This window comes from Larus michahellis, chromosome 19 (assembly GCF_964199755.1).
Source record: "Larus michahellis chromosome 19, bLarMic1.1, whole genome shotgun sequence".
NCBI lineage: Eukaryota > Metazoa > Chordata > Aves > Charadriiformes > Laridae > Larus > Larus michahellis.
In genome coordinates, this window is record NC_133914.1 from 1672067 (window position 1) to 1691491 (window position 19425).

At 67.3% G+C, this 19425-nt stretch overlaps 3 protein-coding genes across 5 annotated transcripts in view; all 3 read right to left on the reverse strand.

Annotated features, from left to right (window-relative positions):
- Positions 1-11777, reverse strand: part of DLGAP3 (DLG associated protein 3) — a 28138-nt gene extending 16361 nt beyond the window's left edge. For 2 of the 3 annotated variants that reach the window (XM_074562772.1, XM_074562769.1), the window contains exon 1: positions 11566-11777. The gene's annotated coding sequence lies outside the window, so the exon portion shown is untranslated. Of the gene's footprint in view, positions 1-6431; positions 6664-11565 lie in introns of those variants that run through there. The other variant, XM_074562770.1, reaches the window with a different exon arrangement.
- A 2676-nt stretch (positions 11778-14453) lies between these two features.
- Positions 14454-15458, reverse strand: LOC141733118 (platelet-activating factor receptor-like). The gene has a single exon (XM_074563013.1). It carries the CDS (start codon positions 15456-15458, stop codon positions 14454-14456), a length of 1005 nt encoding a protein of 334 aa, XP_074419114.1.
- Positions 15459-17571: 2113 nt separating this feature from the next.
- TMEM35B (transmembrane protein 35B) lies at positions 17572-19115 on the reverse strand. Its single transcript, XM_074563014.1, has 3 exons — positions 18882-19115; positions 18141-18321; positions 17572-18049 (listed from the first exon to the last, which is right to left on the reverse strand). The coding sequence occupies exons 1-3, from the start codon at positions 18987-18989 to the stop codon at positions 17919-17921; spliced, it is 420 nt and encodes a 139-aa protein (XP_074419115.1). The 5' UTR covers positions 18990-19115; the 3' UTR covers positions 17572-17918.
- Positions 19116-19425: the final 310 nt, after the last annotated feature.

Below are 19425 nucleotides of genomic sequence, written 5' to 3' on the forward strand. Positions count from 1 at the left end.
TCACCAGCCAGGGCATGGACTGTGCCAGGGAACAGGGCTTGGGGCAGCGGGAAGGGATGACAGAGCTGAGCACCCTCTGGCATGGGGTGGAGAAACCCCAAAGGGGACCTGGCCATCACCTGCGAAGCCAGAGAAGGGGCAGGGGCCAGGCAGCAAGAGCCCCCTGCCAGCCCGGGGCCGCCAGCTGGCCCCGAGCCCCAGCACGGGGGTCCCCAGGGTGCCACCGAGCCGGGTGCCCATCATGCCTCACCGCGTCATGGCCGGGCGTGCAGCGCTGGCGCGGGTGCTGCCATGGGGCGGGCTGGGGGAGGACGGCGGAAGATGAATGAGGGAGTCGGGAGGCTAATGGCATTGTCTGGAAAGTAGGTCGTGCGCTGAGCAAAAAGATATTTATATCAAAGCTCGTTCCCCTGCAGAAGCTCCCGAGCCGGGCGCAGGCAGCACCACAAGCCCATGGCCACGGCCCCCCATGTCCCCACAGGACCCCTTGCCTGGCCCCACACCCAGCTCTGCCATGCTGGGTACCCGCATCCTGCCAGCCCCAGGGCTGTCCTGCTTGTGGGGTGGCAATGCCGGTGGCAAAGGTCTCTCGATGGAGCGGGAGCCGTGGCAGCTCTGCCTTTTGCTGACCTGGCGGCAGGCACCGGGCGACAAATGGCGGCGGGTTATTTTTATTTTAATTTAACCTTTGCCAAGGTGCAATATTCCCGTGGACACTTCCCAGATGGGCACAGCCACCCTGTGCCAGGACGGTCACAGCGGGTCCTGCCCAGCCCCGTGGTCCCTCTCCCCACACCCAACCCTGGCACCAGCCCCTGCCCTGCTCCTCACAGCCTGCATCACCCCTGTCCTGAGCTTCAGCCAGGCCTCAGCCTTTTTGCAATCCTCAGCCACTTCCTTTCCAGCTCGGGGGAGACCCGTGCCCCAGGTCCCCTCCTGCACACCTCCGACCTTCCCAGAAAAGCCAAGAAATCATCCCAGTGAGCCCAGATGGAGCTGGTGTCTGCCAAGAGGCTTTGCCCCCGCCGGCCATGCTGCCCCAAAGGCTGCAGACATGACCCAGCCAGCAGCTGCACTGCCATCCAGCCCCGCTCTCCTGTCCCCATCCCGCACCCGGGCAGCCTTGGATCCGGCACAGGAGCAGGTTCATTTCCCGTAATAGCTGTGTCGGCTGAATTTACAGCCTCGCTCCGAGTTTTTAATAATAATGGCCTCACTCTTAAGTAGGGCTTTTCATCTGCCTCAGAGCCCTTTCCGGAGGACGTCTGTGGCATTATCACCATTTTTCCCTTGTTCCACCACACCAGGCAGGAGAGTGAGACGGAGAAGGGACGCTGAGCCGGGGTGTGCAGGGTACGACCCCACAGGAAACCTGGCCACGAAAAGCCCCGGGGAGGCTGGAACGCCCTGGCCCAGCGGGAGGCAGCCACCACACTCGTGCCAGCCACGCTGCAGTGATTTACACCGGCGGCGAGCCCGGGCCCCACCGTGCTGATAAATCCACTTCAGGCAGCAATAAACCAGCATTACCGCATCGGTAATCCGCAGCGCTCCCACCACGGTGAAAAATGGAGGGGCAAGGTGCTACCGCCGCCGCTCACAGGCATGTGACGATAAGTCCCGGTCCTGCGTCAGCAGGCGTGTGGGGAGGTCTCTGGAGTGGAAATCCCCCCCCACCCCAGCGGAGCCGCAGCTGGAGGGGTGGGTGCCACCGGGCACCCACGGGAAATGCCAGCAAGAGAGACCCAGGCACAGGGCACCAGCCTGGGGACAGCCCCAGCACATGGGAACCACAGCAGCCACATGGGAGCAGGGACATCCCCAAACCGCCCCCAGCGCGTCCCCCCGCAATGCCCACCCACCCCGGGCAGAGCCGACGTCTCCCCGCCGCGTGCCGCAGCAGGGCTCTATCCGCAGATTTATTTCCCTGTAAAAGCACTTTGATCTGAAGTTATTTTTTGTTTACTAGCAACAAGGTATTGTAAATACATCTTTGCTGATAATTATAGAGTCTGGGCGCACACCTTAATCCCCATAAAATATCAGATGCTACAATTTGCCTGATTTAATGAGATTGGAGGCTGATAAGCCGCTGAGGTAAGCTGTAAACTTGGGGGGGAGGAGGGAAATGATTGCAAATGTGCTAAAACGCCTTCGTCCTCCTCCTCCTGCCGCTGCCACGTGCCCAGCCCAGGCGCGTGTGCCCAGCCCCACAGCCCCCTGCCCAGCTCCCGGGGTGGGTGCGGGCTGCGCCGCAGCAGCTTCACGCAGGGATGGGCATTTAGGGCAAATGGAGGTTTTTTTTATACCATTTACCTCATTAAAACTCCAAGAGCTGAGAGCAGCACCGAGGCCTCACCGACCCGCCCGGGGGGCTGCAGCCGGGGGCTCTGCCTCGGCACGTTCTGCAGCCCGTGGTCCCCATGCCGGGGAGGGCAGGCAGCATGGCACCGCGGCCCCGGTGCCGGGCTGAGCAGAGGTGCCAGGCTGGGGTGCAGGAAGGTACCTGGGCACACGTGGATGCTCCCGTGACAGCAGCATGCACGGCCGCGTGCCAGCGGAGGTGCGAGGACAGGGTCCCGAGGGGGCACTGCTGCGCTGCCCGGGGAGGTGTGGACACTTGCATCCCACACTGTGCAGGGATGTGCGCGTCTCCATGCATGTCTCCATGCGTGTCTCCATGCGTGTGCAGCCCTGCCTGGCACCACCAGCCACACCAAGGACGAGCTGGGGGGTGTCCGTGCCAGAGGGGGCTTGGCCGGCAGGGAGCTGCAAAGCCAACACCACCCGCCTGCATGTGCATGGCCATGACCTCGCCATCTCCCTCCCCAGACACCGGGGTCTGCAGGTCCCGGGTGTCTCCGGGGCGAGGGTCCCCTTCCCGCAGCGGTCGGGGGGGGGGGGCCCTGCCTGGGAAGCAGGAGGCTCCTCCCTGTAACGAGCAGCACCGTTTCCACAGCAACCTTAAAGGCCTACAGCTGCCGCCTCGCTAACGAACCTGTGCTGGTGGCGTTCCCAGGGGATGCTGAGCCTCGTCCCCCTGCCCATCACCCCGCCTCGGACCACAGCACCCTCTCCCCCCTACCAGCCCCCAACCTGTCTCCCCCAGCTGGCGCTTTGGCTCATGCACAGGCCCCCGCCCCCCCTTGCACCGAGGCCCCCAAAAGACGCAGACACCTTGCACCAAGTGGGGCGAGCACCCCCAAACTGTCCCTGCTGCCACCCGGACAGGCGTGAGGAGCCAGCGGTGACCTACAAATGTCAGGCTGACAGGTTAATTAATTTCCCTCTTCTTCAGGCTGTTATCAGATGGAATAAGACGTCACCTGAGACTGTTAATTGGGCTAATTATGCCAGTTTCAGATTTTAAATAATTAGTTACTGTTGTCTCCAGCCTTACTTCCACAGTTTTCTAAAAAGGTCAGGTGGTTCCCAGCTCCTGAAACCCGTGAGACAGGGCAGAGGGACTGTGGCGGAGCCCCAGGCGCACTGAGCCCCCCACACCAGCTGGGGACACTGGGGACAGTGTAGTCCCCACCAGTACCACAGTGGGAACCCACCTCGTGCTCACACTGGAGCTGGCAGGAGAGGGACATCCTCTGCCTTGAGGCAACGGAAGGAAACCAGGAGAGACAGAAGGGGACATGAAAGTAGAGCATGAATGATGGGGGGCTGGGAGGAGCCCTCCCTAGCTCCCTCCTCCCTCCCTCCACCAAAACAGAGATGCCTGCATCAGGCTGAGCTCCCCCTGCCAGCCCGAGCCACAGCAACCCCCCCCAGCAGCACCCAGGTGCCCCCAGGTACCTAATTCCTCCTTGTTCGAGGGCAGACTCCCCAAGGAAAAAATCTCAGCCTGGCATTTTCAGCAAACGTGACTGCCCCGCGGGGTTTCCCGGCTGTTCGGCACGGAGATGCACACCATTCTCATGGGACACTGGGCAGGAGTGCAGGCACATGGGCAGCAATGGCCTACAAAGGGTCATGGGGGCCAAAGCGATACCTGGTGTCCATGGGCTCCCCGCAGGAACCACCCCATCCAGGACATTGGCAGAAAGGTGGGTGCCTGCCCAGGTGGCACATGCAGGGCAGAGGGACAAGGTGAGCCAGCTTAGCCCCCTGCCTCATCCTCTCAAGGAACACCATGCTTTCCCACAGCCTCATCCCCTGCTATTAATAGCCTTCACTAGCCTCCTCGGGAGCCATTTGCATATTTGATTGCAACTCCAAGGCGGGGCAGGGCCCTTCAATCAGCCGCTCCCGCAGCCTCATTTGCATGGTTTGACATTTTGTGCTGGGAGCACTGGCACCGTGGTTGGGAACATGGTTCCAGGGGCAGAGGTGGCTACAGTGTCCCCAGCCAGCAGTGCTGCCCCGGGGACACCACATCGGTCACCCCGCGCCCAGTTGGGTGCACCAAGCAGAGCCGGCAGCACCTCTCCAGCCTGCCCCAAACCTGGCAGGGCGTGATGGAGCCTTGGTGGCCTGTGTCCCCAGGCGGCCTGCTCTGCCCTGCCCCACTCGCCAGCCCAACTCGTGGCGCCCGGTCCCCGTCCGACCTGCACAGCGGGACAATCAGCGGTGCCCGGAGGCGGCAGGCCATGCCCAGCCCGGCAGCCAGGGCGTGGGGTGGCAGCCACGGCCACGGATCGGCCTCCCGTCCCGCCAGCCCTGTCTGGAGCTGCCGCACATCAAAGGCCGGGGCGGGCCGGGACGTCCCCAGGGACGTCCCCAGGGGGACCCCGAGCCCCAGCGCGCCCATCGCAGCCCGGGGGGACCGAGGGGCCGGGACACGCTGCCCTTGTCCCGTCCGGACACGCGGCGCGGGGGGATCAGCACCGCGGACAGCGTCCGCCCGCCGCCACCAGCGCCACCAAGGCCAGCGCCACGCCACCGCCGCGGCCACCGCCATGGCCACTATGGCCACCGCTGCCACTGTGACTACTACTGCCACTGTGGCCACCACTGACACCAGCACCACCACTGACACGAGCGCCACCGCGCCGCCCGGCAGCCCCCGCTGCAGACAGCCGCCCCACAGCCCCAGGCCAGGGACGCGCCAGGTGGCGGCAGGAGGAGCCGGGCGGCTCCTGTGCCCCGGGCAGACACGGCCGTGGGCTGTGTCCTGGGATGCCCTCGCTTCCCCCTGGCTCTTGGCATCGCTTGGCAGGAAAAAACAACCTGAGGTGAAGCGTGAGACCGAGCCTGAAGATGGCGGGGATCAGGTGTGGGCTCTGCTACTTCTCTCCCTCCTGCCTCAGTTTCCCCTCCAAGAAAACACACCGGAGAACACAGGCTCTCCTCATGGAGAGGAAAGGCGGTGGGGGAAAACCACGGAGAGGTATGGAGGGACCCAACTGCCACTGTGACTGTGCCAAGGAGAGAACCAAAGACAAGCAGGGCTCGAAGCACAGATGTCGGCACCGGCTGTGCCGCTCGCCAGCAGCGGGGCCGTCTGGCAGGCAGGCAGGCAGATCCAGGGCTCCCCAGCTCCATCCATAGGCCAACACACTGACACGACAGAGGGGATCATGTCCCTTGCACACATGGAGGTGCAGCCCTGACCCACTCCCCACACTGCTGGGACACGCTCGGTGCGGCTGCCTTAGGACTCTGCTCCCTGCTCTACAGCGGGGTAGGAAAAGCCCTCCAGGACACAACGAGCAGGCAAATGAACACCCACCTCACAGGGTCTCAGGCAAGGCTGGCACATCCCCTCACTTCTGAGCGTACAGCAAAGCCTCCCCTGTGCACAGCCCCCTCCCAGCTGGCCACGGCCCCCCATGCTGCACGGCTCGGGGACAGGCAGCACAGCGTGGCCCCGTGCGGAGCTGGGCCAGGAGCAATGGTGTCCCCACCTCCCTCATCTTGAGACCACCGTGTCCCTAGGGCTCAGCGCACCGTGCCCCCAGGGGTGAGCTCAGCTCAGGCACAGCCCACCCTGCGACTCAGCACGCACAGCCCCAGCGCACGCTGCCCCAGTGCCTGCAGCCTCCGGCCCCAGTAGACGCAGCCCCCGGCCCAGCACAGGGCTGCAGAGAAAGGGAGGAGAGACCGCTGGGCTGGGAGCTCCCCATCCCGGCCGGGAGAGCTTCAAGGCTGTGCCGAGGCTTGTCTGGGCGAGGGCTGGCCGGGAGCCATACGCTGCACACCGAGACGAGGAGGTGGCTGCCAGGGAGGAGGACTCGGCCAGGAAAGGGTTAGGAGCAGCTCCGCGGGGGTGTGGGCTGCCTGGGGTCTCCCACTCTGCCCGGGATGGAGGGGACTCAGCTGCCCCCATCAGTGCATCCGCTGCACTGGCACCGCTGGGCACAAAGCGGGGCTCTCCCGGGAGAGGGGGTCTGCAAGGCATGGACCCCCCGCCCCGGCACAGAGCCAGCCCCGCTCCCCTCCCGCCTGGCAGCCCCTTCCCCGGCCCCCGCCGCCCCACTCACCCTGCCACCGCCGCTAAGCCATGAAGTTGGCCACCTGGGCTCGGGAGGACGGAAGCGGCGCGGCGGCTGGATTCGCTCTCTTCCTGCCAAATCCCTGCGGGCTGCCCATGCCGCGGCCAGGCCGCGCAGCGAGCGTCCCTGGGGTCACGGCCACCCGCGGCAGCGGCCACGCTCTCGGTGCCCGGGCCAACACCGGCACCTTCCAGCCGGCGAGAGAGGCGGTGGCGGAGCCGGCGCCCCCGCGCGCTCGGGACACACCCCCGCGCGCTCCCGCCACCCCCGTGCGCAGCCACGCACCCACGGGAAGGGACTGCCCACGCCAGCAGCGCCCGCACGCCCACGCACCGCACCGCACGCACCGCCGCATCGCCACGCGGACGGACAGACACGCAGCCCCGCGCGGACGGACGGAGACGCGGCCACACACGCACGGACGGACACACACAGCCACGCACAACCAGACCGACACACGGCCCTGCAAGCCCGGACAGACACACGGCCACACACACACAGACGGACGCATGGCCCTGCACACCCAACGGCCAATCCGCACTGTTGCATCCCCGTGCACCTGGATGGCCCCGCGCACCCGGCTGCTCCCGCACCGCTGCAGCGCTGTGCACCCCGCACCCCCACCGCTCCCACCCCACAGCCTCCCCACGCCCCCCCCCGCCCACCCACCCACTCCTCAGCACCCTGCAGGCACCTGCGCGCAGCCCTTGCCCCCACCAGCCCCCCACACGCCCACCCCCCTGACACCCACTGGCACCCTGCGTGGGGCCATCCCCTCTCCCCCTACCCAGAGCGGGCCCGGGGCAGCCCGGAGCAGACGCGTGTCATGACATGAAATGCCGAGACCATTTCTCAGCTTGGCCACACTGACAGTACCAACCCAGGGTGCACCAACCGCCATGGGGTCTCACCCTGACCCGCTGGCTGGGGACGCCGACCTGGCCGAGCTGCGCCATCGTGGCAGGGACAGCCACATCCAAGACATGCAGCGTATCCCCAGTAACAACCAGTTCACCATCCCCAAACCGAGGGGTCTGACGCCCCCAGTCCCGCCACAGCCCCTCCAGCCCCTTGGGGAGACGGGCACTGCCCCGGGTCAAGACCACAGCGCTGGGGCTGGGACACCAGCAGGTCCCCTGCCAGGCATCGCGTTGGGATTCAGTACCTTCAGCTTTCGCAGTCCTCTCGCTCCGAAGCGGCACCCCCACACGCCCACAGACAGGCTGTTCTGCTCTGCTCTGCCCACCAAAAACTTCAGCTAATTCCCAGCCCAAACGGCTCCCGGCCCTGCCGGGGAAGAGGGCCAGGCAAGCAGCGAGGCTCCTACCACCGCCTGCCGCCCAACGCTGACGGTTTAAGGCCAAACAGACCCTTGGTGAAACACCGAGCGCTGGCAACCACGCCACAAACATCTGCTCTTCCAACGGCATCGTGATTCACAGGCTATTAATTGGGGCTTGGCAGCACTGGGAAGTGTTTGCATCCCCTGGCTTCGCGCAGAGCCACAACTCGCTGCCGATGAGGTCCGGGTGCCGGGGAAGGAGCCAAACCCAGCAATGCATCGGCCGCAGCGGAGCTGTGCCAGGACGGGCACATGGGGCACAGTGCCCAGCTCCCGCACCAGCCGCCCGGCCCGGCAGGAGCAGCACAGAATGAGCCCCGGGAAAACAGCAGCAGCAGCGGCCATGACGCTGTGTGCTGGCGGGGAGCAGTCGGCATCACCGGCACAGCACCACCGCGCCACACGGCAGCCCCAGCTCCTGCCGGTCCCGGCATTGGCTCCCACCCGGCAGCGCGTGGCAGGTCTGTGGGTGCTGGTGATGCTCTTGCAAGTGCCCAGCTCCGCACAGCGCTGTGTTTTTGTAGGGTTTCCCGGCTCCCTCCGCGTGTGGCCACTCGCTCCCCGAGGCACCGGCATCGCCCATCGCCACGGCGTCGAGGTGAAGCGCAGAGCAGCACCCTGCTCGGGCAGCACCAGACAAAGGCTGTGAGAAGCCTCCTCCAACGACAGCCAAGAGAAATCTGAATTCAGGAGCTGATTAGAAAGCATGTCATGGCTCCTTCCTGCTTCAGCATTTGGTGAGGAGTGAGCTGGGGAGGGGGACGTGGAAAATCTAATTAGGATTGAGGGCAGGTTGTAGAGGCGCTGACACGGAGTTGCGGGAGCACAGCTGCTGGAGGGAGGGGGACACCGGGCGCCCACAGCACCCCCGGCCCCACGGAAACGGGGAAAGTACAAATTAATTCTCCTTAATCTGATGGGCACTTGCTCTGCTGCCACGTGCTGCCACCGCTGCTGGCAGAGAGCAGCCCGGCCTGCCCACGGCTTGGCTCGCTTGCCCGTGGTGGCTGTGTCCCCTCTGTCCCCCCAAGGCCGATGCTGCGTGGCCCCAGCGCGCTGGGCAGAGCAGGGGGGGCAGAAGGGGCTCGATCCTGCCCAGCAGAGGGGAGGTAAGCATGGGGTGCAGGCGCTGGGAGTCCAGCCCCCTCCTTCATCCCCGGGTGGCCCCCCCCTGGGCTGTTGCTCGCTGCCATTGAGACGGCCACAATCCCAGGCCACAGAGCACTTCAGCAGCACAGGCTTCACCCCCAGCTCTTGGGGACAGCAGAGCCCCGAGGCCACACTGAAGGGCACTACACCGGGTCGGTGGCACTGGGCATTGCTCCCCGTCCCCTTGCCTTCCACTGGCACCTGCCATGCCCCGTGCCACCTGTACCGCGGGGACGTCCTCCCCACTGTGAGGAAGGCAGGCAGCCACCTCCATCCACCCCCCATCACCAGGATGTCCCCCCAGGACACATCCAACGCGCGCACCCCTGGCCACCAGCCCTCCCCGCGAGTCCCCCGGCTGCCGGCACGTCTCGCCTGCTATTCTTAGCTCTCCGGCGCTGCGCTCTCCCGGCAATGGCACCGTATATTACTATTATTGCTGGCTGCCAACGTCTTGAAGCAGGCAGCCAGGATCGTGGTGGGGCTTCCACACCCCTGGTGACCTGTCATTCGGTCCCTGCCAGGCCCCAGTCTTCAACAGGCTATTTCAGGAAATCCAATTTGATGGGCAGAAGGAGCACAAGCCACACGTTCAGCTCCGGAGCCGGATCCAGGCTCCTCATGTCGCCACTCAGATCCAGATCTTCGCTTCACCCGTGATGGCAATAAGGGCCAAGAGTCACCTTTGGCTCCAGATCCAAATTTCTGCCTGGGTGGGATCCAGGGTTTCGGATCAGCTTGTCGGAGAGACACAAGCATCTGCAAAACCTGGATCTGGAGCCCCAGCCCCAGCAGCAGCAGCATCACCTGGGTACAAGACCCCAGCGTGGGGCCGGATCCTGCCCTCGTGGGGAGGCAGGTCCATGGGGACCTACCACCAGCCTCCTGCCTCCTGCACGGCCGCGTGTCCCTCAGGCCCCGGCACGGCTCTGCCCTGTACTCACGATGGGGAGGCTGAAGGAAAGGCCCCCCCAGGGACCCCCAGCCTGGGCTCCCCACCGCTCTCTGCTCCCTCCCCGCACCCTGCCCAGGCTGCCAGCGGCCAGGCCCGGCAGGAGGGCTGGGTGCTGCTCCTCCAGCCCACACGGCACAAGCCCTCGCACTCAGGAGGGAGATTTGGGCACTGAGGGCTCGGCACCAACTTGCCCAGGCTGGATGGGGACGCCATGGTTGTGTCACCCCGCTTCCCACAGCAGGGATGCCCAGAGCCAGTCCTGGTGCCCGGGCTCGGTGGGGTAACAATGCCCAAGGCAGCCCCAAACATGGCTCCCACCCCCATTACCCTGCTCTCACCACCCCTACAGCCAGGAGGGGCCCCTCCAGCTCAGACGCTCCATGGTCACTTTGATGGCTATTTTTTCCCTCGTGGCCCTACTGGCGCTTGAATAAATGCTTTGAAAAGGCTGATGTGTCTCCTTCCAGCCTCCCGAGCATGGCCATGCCCGTCTCCCAGTGCCCGGCCCCCGGCTCCTTCTCCCAGCAGACGGGGTCCTCGAGGGGTGGGAACCACGGACGAGTGCGGGAGGACACTGGGAGCACAGAGACGAGGAGCCGAGATAGACGGGAAATGACATCCATTTTCTAAGGGAGAATCTGCACTGCTGGCCGGATCCTGCCCCGATTTACACCAAGGGAGGCCTTCTGCTCCCAGCCTGGACTCCTGCAGGGGCAACCGGTACCCAACGGCCCTGCTCTGTCCCTTCCTGCCCACTCGGGGCTTCGTGCCTGGCCCCGGGAGCTGGCAGGGACCCACTGCCGGCAGCACTGCCCTGCACCCCAGAAGGGTGGTGACGTGCAGGGCTGGATGTCACGGGATGGAGAGAGACAAGCGGTCCCAGCGCCAACTTGCTCTGCAGGTTTGGCACGGGCTGGAGGGACCAGACAGGCTCCTCCAACAAAACCCAACCGTCCGGGAGAAGGAAGGCAATGAGACGAGAGAGACACCCCGACCGGGGCCCCTGCCTGCCAGGCTGGGTTGCACCACGGAGCCTGGATCCGCGGTGAGAGTCACCGCTCGGCTCACGCTCTGTGCCAGCTCCCAGCACCCGCCGGCAGCCCTGGAACCACACCGGCCTGGCCGGGACATGGCTCCTGCACCCAGTGCCAACCCTTACCTGCCGCACAGCGTGGCGAGAGGGGAGACCACCGGGCTGGGGAGGGGTCCTGGGCCTGCCCAACCCTGGCCCGAGCCCTTCGCAGCAGGAGGGAGCCAGGATGGCTGGTGTCGCCTTCCGGGGCTGAGAGCCCCCTCCCCAACGCACCAGGAGATGGGGGATGCCCGCGCCCCTTCTCCCGCACCCGCCGGGGGATCCCGAGCGGCGCTGGCTGAGCCGAGCACCGCGGTGCCGGTGAGATGCCCCCAGCCATTTTGCCATCTCCCCCCGCTCCCCCCCAGCACCCGCTCGGCGGCGATGGATGGGTCCCCGGGCGACGCGTCCCGTCCCCGGGGGGTCTGTCCCACACCGCCCCGACGCCCCGTCGGGGATAGCCCCCCCACCCCCCCCCACCGCGGCTCCCCCCGGGACCGAGGCCCCCGCCCGCCCGGCGATGCCCCGGGGCCACCGGTCTGCGCGGGCAGTACCGGGACAACGGCCCCCCGCGTCCGCATCCCGCCGCCCCCGCCGCTCTTACCCCGCTCCCGCCGCCTACATCCTCCGGCCGCTGCCGGGCGGTTCCCCGACGGCCCGGCCCGGTTGGTACCGGCGCTGCTCGGCGGGGCTGGGTCGGTCCCGGCTGGGTCGGTGCCGGCGCGGCCCGGGCCGGCGCCCCGCGCGTGGGAGCGCGGCGGGCGGCAGCATGCGAGTGGCGGCGGCCCCGCAGTGCAGCGCGGATGGGCGCGGAGCGGCGCGGATGGAGCGGGGCCGCCGCCGCGGCGCAGGCAAGACACGGCGGTGGATTTTCCCCGGGAGTCAGAGCGGGCGGCGGCGGCGGCGGCGCAAGATGGCTCCGATGCGGCTCTGCCGCCGCCTCCCGGCGCCCCGGGACCCCCGGCCCGCAGCGGGGGGAGCCGCGGGGGCCGGGCGTGGGGCCGGGGAGCTGCCCACCGTGGGGCACGCAGCGTGGGTTCTGCCCCACCGGGACAAGCGGTACCCACCCCTGGGTGTCCTCCCGGGGCAGCCCGAGGTGACAGGGACACCCCGGGACCCGTCACCCACCCCTGCGTGTGGTCATGCCACCCACCCGGGAGGTGCCAGGGTACCGGGACACCCCCGGGATGGATGCAGCCCCCGGGGCCTAGCTTCTCCCCTGGCAAAGCAGGGGCCACCAGCTCCCGCCCGCCCGCCGAGCCCCTCGCACCTCACCGTGTAATTTGCTAATAATAATAATTACGGCACGCGCAGGTTAGAAGTGCGGCGGCACAATAACCTGGTTAATGCCAAGCAGCGTGTGGCACCTGCCAGGCTCTGTGCCCTGCTGGCCCCGAAGCCACCCGCCACACCGCGTGGGAGCCCCTGCCCAACTTGCAGGGGGACACAGCCCACATGGGGGGACACAGGCACCTGGAGCGGGTTTTGAAGCAGCCGTGCCCTGGCGTTTTGTGTCCACGTCCCAGCGCTGTGCTCCTTAGCCAGGACAGCTGTCCCCAGCGGTCACACCGTCAGTCACCCATCAGGATGGCTGGGGCTGGAGGACACGAGTGTTTCCCCAGGGTGGCACAGGGCAGTGGGACAGCAGGATGCTGCAGGGACAGCGAGGCCGGATCTGGGCCCTGCTGCGGCTCTGCAGAGCTGCCCCCATCTCGGGGTGCTCCGCTCAGCAGCCCCATGGCCCCCACCCCTGCCGCCCCCCACTGAACAGTCCCTTCTCCTGGACACTCCGCCAGGCCAGAGCCGGAGCTGGGGCCGCCCCACCCCTGGCATGCAGAGAGCCCCCGAAAAGTCCTGCTGGCCCCCAGGGGGGGTGAGCCCCCATCCCCATCCCTCGCCCAGCCCCGCGGTGCCCTCATTGCTATCAGCATGGCTGCTGCATGCGGGGAGCGGAGCTCTGCCCACCTCCCTCAGCAGTTACATAAAGGGATTAAAATTTAATATGAACTTCAAAAGGGGAACAAGCGGGTGGTCGAGGACGGCTGGGCCAGGGCTGGGTGCGGAGCAGGGGCACCCTTGGCCATGCCCTGTGGCACACAGAGACCAGCTCCGTCCGGCCCAGCCCATGGGCACGGCTGCACAGAACCAGAGCAAAGCGCCTGGGCACCGCGGGCACCCCAGCGTCCTGCAAGCCCACCCCACGTTAACTGTGCCAGGGTCTCCCTGAGTCAGGAAGGTGAACTATTCCCATGGCACATGGAGACCCCGGCACCCTGGACCTGCCCTTGCCCCACTGTGTCGCCTGCCCACCAGGCACGGCATCTCCCGACCGTCCCGGTGCCCGGCTGCCACCCTGCCAGTGCCATGCTGGTGGTCCCCAGGCTGCCCATCTCCTCCTCCTCCATCCGCTTCTTTCCCAGGCACCGGTGGGTTGGAGCATGCCAGAGAGCAGCCCTGTGCTGGGGGGTGAGACCCCCAGATGGGGGGCAGCTGATGCACCCTGTCCCCCCTGTCCCCTGTCACTGTCCCCCCCTGCCCCTGACTGCCCCAGAGCTGCTCAGCACCCGCTGCTCCCATCCGTGCAGCGCCGGGGAGCGGGGCTGCGGTGGCAGCAGGAACCAGCCAGGGCTGGGAAAACACCATCTTCCACCCACGCAGCCGCCCACGGCCCTGCGCTGGCTCCGCCGCCCCCGCCGCGCAGCGGGGCTCGCCGGGAAGGTGGGCGGCAGGCGTGGGGCTGGGGGCTGCGCTGCGCCCACCATGGCCACCCACCCGCGGGCAGGGGACGGGGCAGGGGGGAGCAGGGCCCAGCAGCCCCTGGTGCAGGAGCCGCCCTGGCGCAGGCTGGGGCTGCAGGAGCAGGGCCGAGCCATGGCCAGGGCTGCGGGGCCGGGGCTGGGGGGGCCGGGGGCTTCCCCACATTCAGCCTTGCCCCATGGCGCAGGAGCGGCTGGCACTGCTCGGTGTGCAGCGCAGGCGGCCGCCAGCAAAGAGACTGAGGAAGGGGAAGCCTTTGGCTCATTAATGTTTAATCCTGTCTGAGAGCAGGCAGGATTTGGGCATGCTGCGGGACAGGACCGGCCACGGGACCCCAAAGAGCTCCCCCAGGGCAGCCACAGGTGTCTTTGATCATGCATGTCTCCTGATGGAGACCCCTGGGAGGGGACAGGGCCCTCCCTGGGCATCCCTCCCCATCCTGTCCCACCACGGCTCAGCGCCCCCCCCGCACAGCAGCGCTGCCTCCCCTCGCCAGGCGAACCACCCTCCCAGCGCCTGCAAACGCAGAGGGCAGGATCCATGTGTGAACGGAAACCGTGGGCTCGTGAGCGCGTGGGGATGCACAGAATGATGAAGGCTGGGAGGCGGAGGGGGGTGCACAAAGCCAGAGCTCCCCCCACGCTGCTCTCCATCTCTATCCTGGCGCCAGGGACCCCATCCCACCAGGACCGTGGCACCGGGGCAGCTGGGGGCAGGACTCCCGTGCCCAGCCCGCTATGAGGAGGTGAAGGAGGACGCACGGACGCTGGGCACGGGCCCGGCAGGGGCCGGGGGGGAGAGTGGGAGGCACCGGCCGATCTTGCGCAGGGTCCGTGCCAGGTCGGCGCGGAAGCGTCGGATGGAGAAGCAGTAGACGAGGGGGTCGAGGCAGCTGTTGAGGCTGAGCAGGGCCACGCTCAGCGTGTGCAGCACGTCCAGGACGGAAGGGGGGCCGCAGGGCGGCACGGAGGGCCGGCTGCCCACCCAGGGGGCCAGCGTGAGGTGGTAGGGGGCCACGCAGACCACGAAGACCAGCAGCATCCCCAGCACCATGGCACGTGCCTGCTGCCGGTGGGAGCCTGGCGAGGCGGCGGTGGGCACCGAGAGCACCCAGGCGATGGAGGCGTAGGTGCCCAGCACCACCAGGAAGGCGGCGGCAAAGAAGCCCACCATGGCGTAGGCGTATGCCCGCTGCCGGCCATGCTGCTCGAAGCAGGCGGTGGCCCCGGCACGGGTGGGGAAGGTCTGTCGGGTGGCCAGGGTGGGCACAGCGCAGCCCAGTCCCAGTAGCCAAGCCAGGGCACAGGCCAGCGCGGCCCCCCGGTGCCCCGTCAGCGGCAGCTCCCGCCGCGCCGCCCGCACCGCGCAGTACCGGTTGAAGCTGATGAGCGCCATGAAGGTGATGGCGCTGTAGGTCGCCAGGTAGTAGGCGGCCCCGGCCAAGCGGCAAGTGGCCTCCGAGAGCAGCCAGTCCCCCCCAGCCAGGTAGTAGGGGATCCAGAGGGGCAGGGTGAGGTTGAAGAGGATGTCAGCCAGCGTGAGGTTGATGAGGTAGATGCGGATGGCCTTCCTCACCTTGCCGCTCTGCAGGAAGACCAGCAAGGCCACCAGGTTGCCTGGCAGCCCCACGCACAGCACCAGGCAGTAGACGGCGGGCACCAGCACGAACTGCACCGGGTCGCTGGGCACGCACTCGCCGGGGTGTCCCGTCGGCAGCGGCCCTGGCGCCGAGCCGTTCATCCCAGGCTCCTGTGAAGATGGGTGGACAGTCAGTGGCACGGCCCCAAACACAGCCTTCGAGGGACAGGGAAGGGACATTGACCCAGACAGGACCTCTCCGGCTGGCGCCTGCGGTAGCTGCTGGGCACCGGAGGCGGAGCCCCCCATGGAGATGCCGTCATCAGGGGCTCAGCCTTCAACGGCTCCTCTCAGGAGACGGGGGGCTGTGGGACCCCCTCCCAGCCCAACCCCAGCCACATCCCCCCACACCACATGGGAGCCCAGGGGCCACCAGCAGCCACCCGGCCAGGGCTCTCCGGGGAGTGGCAGGCGCAGCTGCGCGGCAGCCAAAGGGCAGAGCTGCGGCCGGCGGCACCCGGAGGTGCTGCACCGGCTCCAGCCGGCAGCTGCGGGGCTTAACACCTCCCACGCCACCGCGTGCCTACGGGGGCCACCCGGCCCCCAGCCCACTCCCAGCACCCCGAATCCCCCCCCGCAGTGCACCCTTGGGAAGTCACCCACCGGCTCAGCATGCACCAGAGTGGAGAGACCCCGGCGCGGGGTGGGGGTACGAGCATGGGGCCGGCAGCCCCCCTGTGCCCCCCAGCCCTGCGTGAGGCAGGTTTGCCGCCCTGCTGGTTGCTGGTCCTGGCCGTGGAAAACCACGTTGTGATGAACAGCTGTATCCCAGGGCTGCAGCTATTTCACCTCCCGTCAGCACCTGCCCACACCTCGCCAACGGCACTGAGTCACCCAGCGGGTGTTTTCCAGCACGGCAGGGCCGGATTCGGCACATGCAGCACCCAGCGCCGGGCTGAGGCACAGAGGGATGAGCTGCCGAGCCTGGGGGGGACTCAGGGCTCATCCCAGTGCGCTTCGGTTGTCCTGCAGAGTCAGCGCAGACCCCCAAGGAGCCCTCGGCTCCCTCAATGGTCCCCCTTTCCTCTTCCTTCCCCCACCCCTGTTTGCAGGGGGGATGCTCCATCTCACCCATGCTGAGCCGGTTACTTACCCCACCGGGTCAGGCTGGACCAGCTGCGTCCCCTCCGGCTGCTCCTCGCGCTCTGATCCAGCCAGGCTGGGGAAGGCTTTAAGTGCTGGGGGTAGGCAGGGGCTGCCTGATCCCCCCCTGCCATCCCAAGCCCCCGTGGAGGTTAGTGCCTGCCGGAGGGCAGCTGGAGCAGGGAGAGCACCTGCGTGTGTATGTAATGGGGGATTCCCTGCTGGAGCCAAGCTAAGACCCCCTGCGCCGGCTGACGGGGCTGGGGGCATGTGGGGGTGGCCGGACAGACCGGTACCAGCACGGCTTGCCCCGCTGTGTGCCCCCAGCCCTGTCTAGGACCATTTCCCAGGGCCTTTTTCCCCACCCACGCCAGGATGAAAGCGGCGGAGGGTCAAGTTTCTGCACCCAGCAGCTGGGGGAAAAGGGGAATGCCCTGAAAGGGATCAAAGCTGGAATCTGCCTCCCCCTGGCCCTTAGTGCTTTTGTTGGCTTCAAAGCTGGATTTAGGGGGAGCAGCACGCTGGGCCCCCCCACGCTCTGTGAGCATGCCACTCGCTGCTTTGCATGGTCCTGCAATTTGTGGATACTCCTCTGGGACATCAAGGGTGCCAACCCACAGTGGTTCAGGTCCCGCTCGGGGTACGGGGGTGTTGTACCCCCTCTGCTCATCCCAAGACAGCCAGTGTCCCCCCACAGCCATCCCGGCCACCTTGCTGGTGCTGCACTGGGTTCAAATCTTGGGGTTCATCCATGGGGTTGGCTGTGCTCATCCAGGGTGAGGGAGGGGTCCCTGTGGTGTAGGGCCCCACTGGAGCAAGACCCCCAAAAGTACATGCCTGCCCATGCACAGGGTTTGGGGGGGTCGCACTGCTGCTGTCCCCCTCCGGGATGTGCAGCAAGTGGCCTGGCACATTGCTGGGTGTCTCCAGGCGGCTGGGGGGGTCCTGGCCCCGTGCGGGCTCTCCCTGACGGCTGTCTGGCTCCGCGCCAGCTGCCAGCAGCTCCCGCCTGTCCCCAGTCCTTGTCCCCATGCGCTGCTCTGGGGGACCAGGGCCTCCAGACCCAGGACAACCCCTCAGCCCCCACAGCTCAGCATGGGGGGAAGCAGAAATAAACAGGGGAGGCAAAACATGAAAAACAAGAGGCTTTATTCCAAAATATGAAAGCCCCCAGAAAAGCAGAGCCAACCCCAGCCCGGTGTGGCTGAACACCGTGAAGGGATGGCCACCTTTGTGCGAGTTTAGCAATGAAGCTGCTGGAGCGGTGGCAGTGCCACGGCGGTGCCACGGCCACCGTCCCACAGCACCAGCCCGGGTCCCGCAGTGTGGGGACAACCAGCACCGGGGTCCCCAGCAGCGGTAGGAGAGGACACACCGTGCACCAGCAGCAAGTTACCTCACAGGACTTGATGCCGTTCACGAAAATATCATAGGGCATCGCTTCCCGCTGGCCGAGCCGTCCATCCTTCCTGCCTCCAGTCACTCGAACTTGGGCTTGGGGGGGTCCGCGTGCCCGCGGATGTTGAGCAGCAGGAGGAGGCCGAGGCAGAGGGTGGCGGGGGCACACATGGCCAGGGGCTCCCGCAGCACCAGCAGCGTGTAGATGGCACCTGGGCAAGGAGCAGAGTGTGCAGATGGGGGTCCCTGCCCAAGGGTCCCCCGAGACCCCGCACAGGGTGGTGGGCACCCGCTCGCTCTCACCGATCATGATGACGCTGAGGATGAAGTTGCTGATCTCCTGCAGGAGTTGGGGCCCGAAGGCCAGCAGCAGCCCGGCCACCACCTCCACCCAGCCCACCACCTCCAGGTACCGGCCCGGCTCTGGTGCGAACCCGAACTCCTTCAGGGGAAAGACCTCGGCGAACCGCACAAACTCCGACTTCTGGGAAGGGTGGGAGGAGAGCGGAGCTGCCCTGAGCCTGGGGCTGGGGGGCACAGCCCCTCCGGCAAGGGCTGCTCCACTCAGTCCCGCGCCCCGGAAAGGCTCTGCCCTGCATCCCGGGGGGCTCAGGCTTGCTCACCCCGAAGGGCTCAGCCCTGCACCCCAGCACCCCAACCTGCTCACCTCCCCCCGCGAGGGCTCAGCCCTGCACCCCGGCACCCCGACAGGCTCAGCCTCTCCCCCACAAAGGCTCTGCCCTGCACCCCAAAGTGCTCAGCCCTGCACCCCAACCTGGTCACCTCCCCCACTAAGGGCTCAGCCCTGCACCCCAGCACCCCGATGGGCTCAGCCATGCACCCCAAATTGCTCACCCCAGTTCCCCAACCTGCCCGTCCCCTCTCTCAAGGGCTCATCCCTGCCCCCCAGAGTGCTCATCCCCCCCCCGCCCCAGGGCCCACCCCGGCACCGCGGGGTCTCGGTCCCGCACCCCCCGAACCAGCCCAGCCCCGGCCGCTCGCCCCTCCCCGCCCGGCCGCCCCCTCGGCCGCCCCCGCGCTCACCATGTGCCGGTGCAGGTCGGCCGAGAGCTGCTCCGAGAGCTTCACGGCGCCCGTCAGCAGGAAGAAGAGCCCGAGCAGGACGCGGAGGGCGGTGAACGCCGCCGCCATGGCGGGGACGGGCGGGGACGGGGGCGGGCGGCGCGGGGCGGGGCGGCCCTGCACGGATCGGGCCCCGTGCGCGGCCCCTGGCCCCGGCCCCCCCCGGAGGCTGGAACAGAGAGGGACATGCGGGGGCAGGCAGGGGCAGGGATCCCCCTCCAGCCGCGGGGTGCTGCCGGGGCAGGGAGTGCTCAGATCTGCAGCTTCACCCCCCCCGCGGCCGGCACCATCCTCCTGCCAAACTAGAGCTGGGTGAAAAACAAAAAAAGGGGGGAAACTCCCCCAAACCCCGCAGCTGGGGCTTTGTGGGCGCCATAAGCGGGTCGAGCTCGGTGCCAGCAAAGGGTCGGTGGCTCTGGGTGGCCGCGGCACGGGCAGGGGCGCCGGGAGCCCCGCGGGGTCGGGGACCGAGCCGGTGACGGGGCAGCAGCAGCGGGGGTTTGTT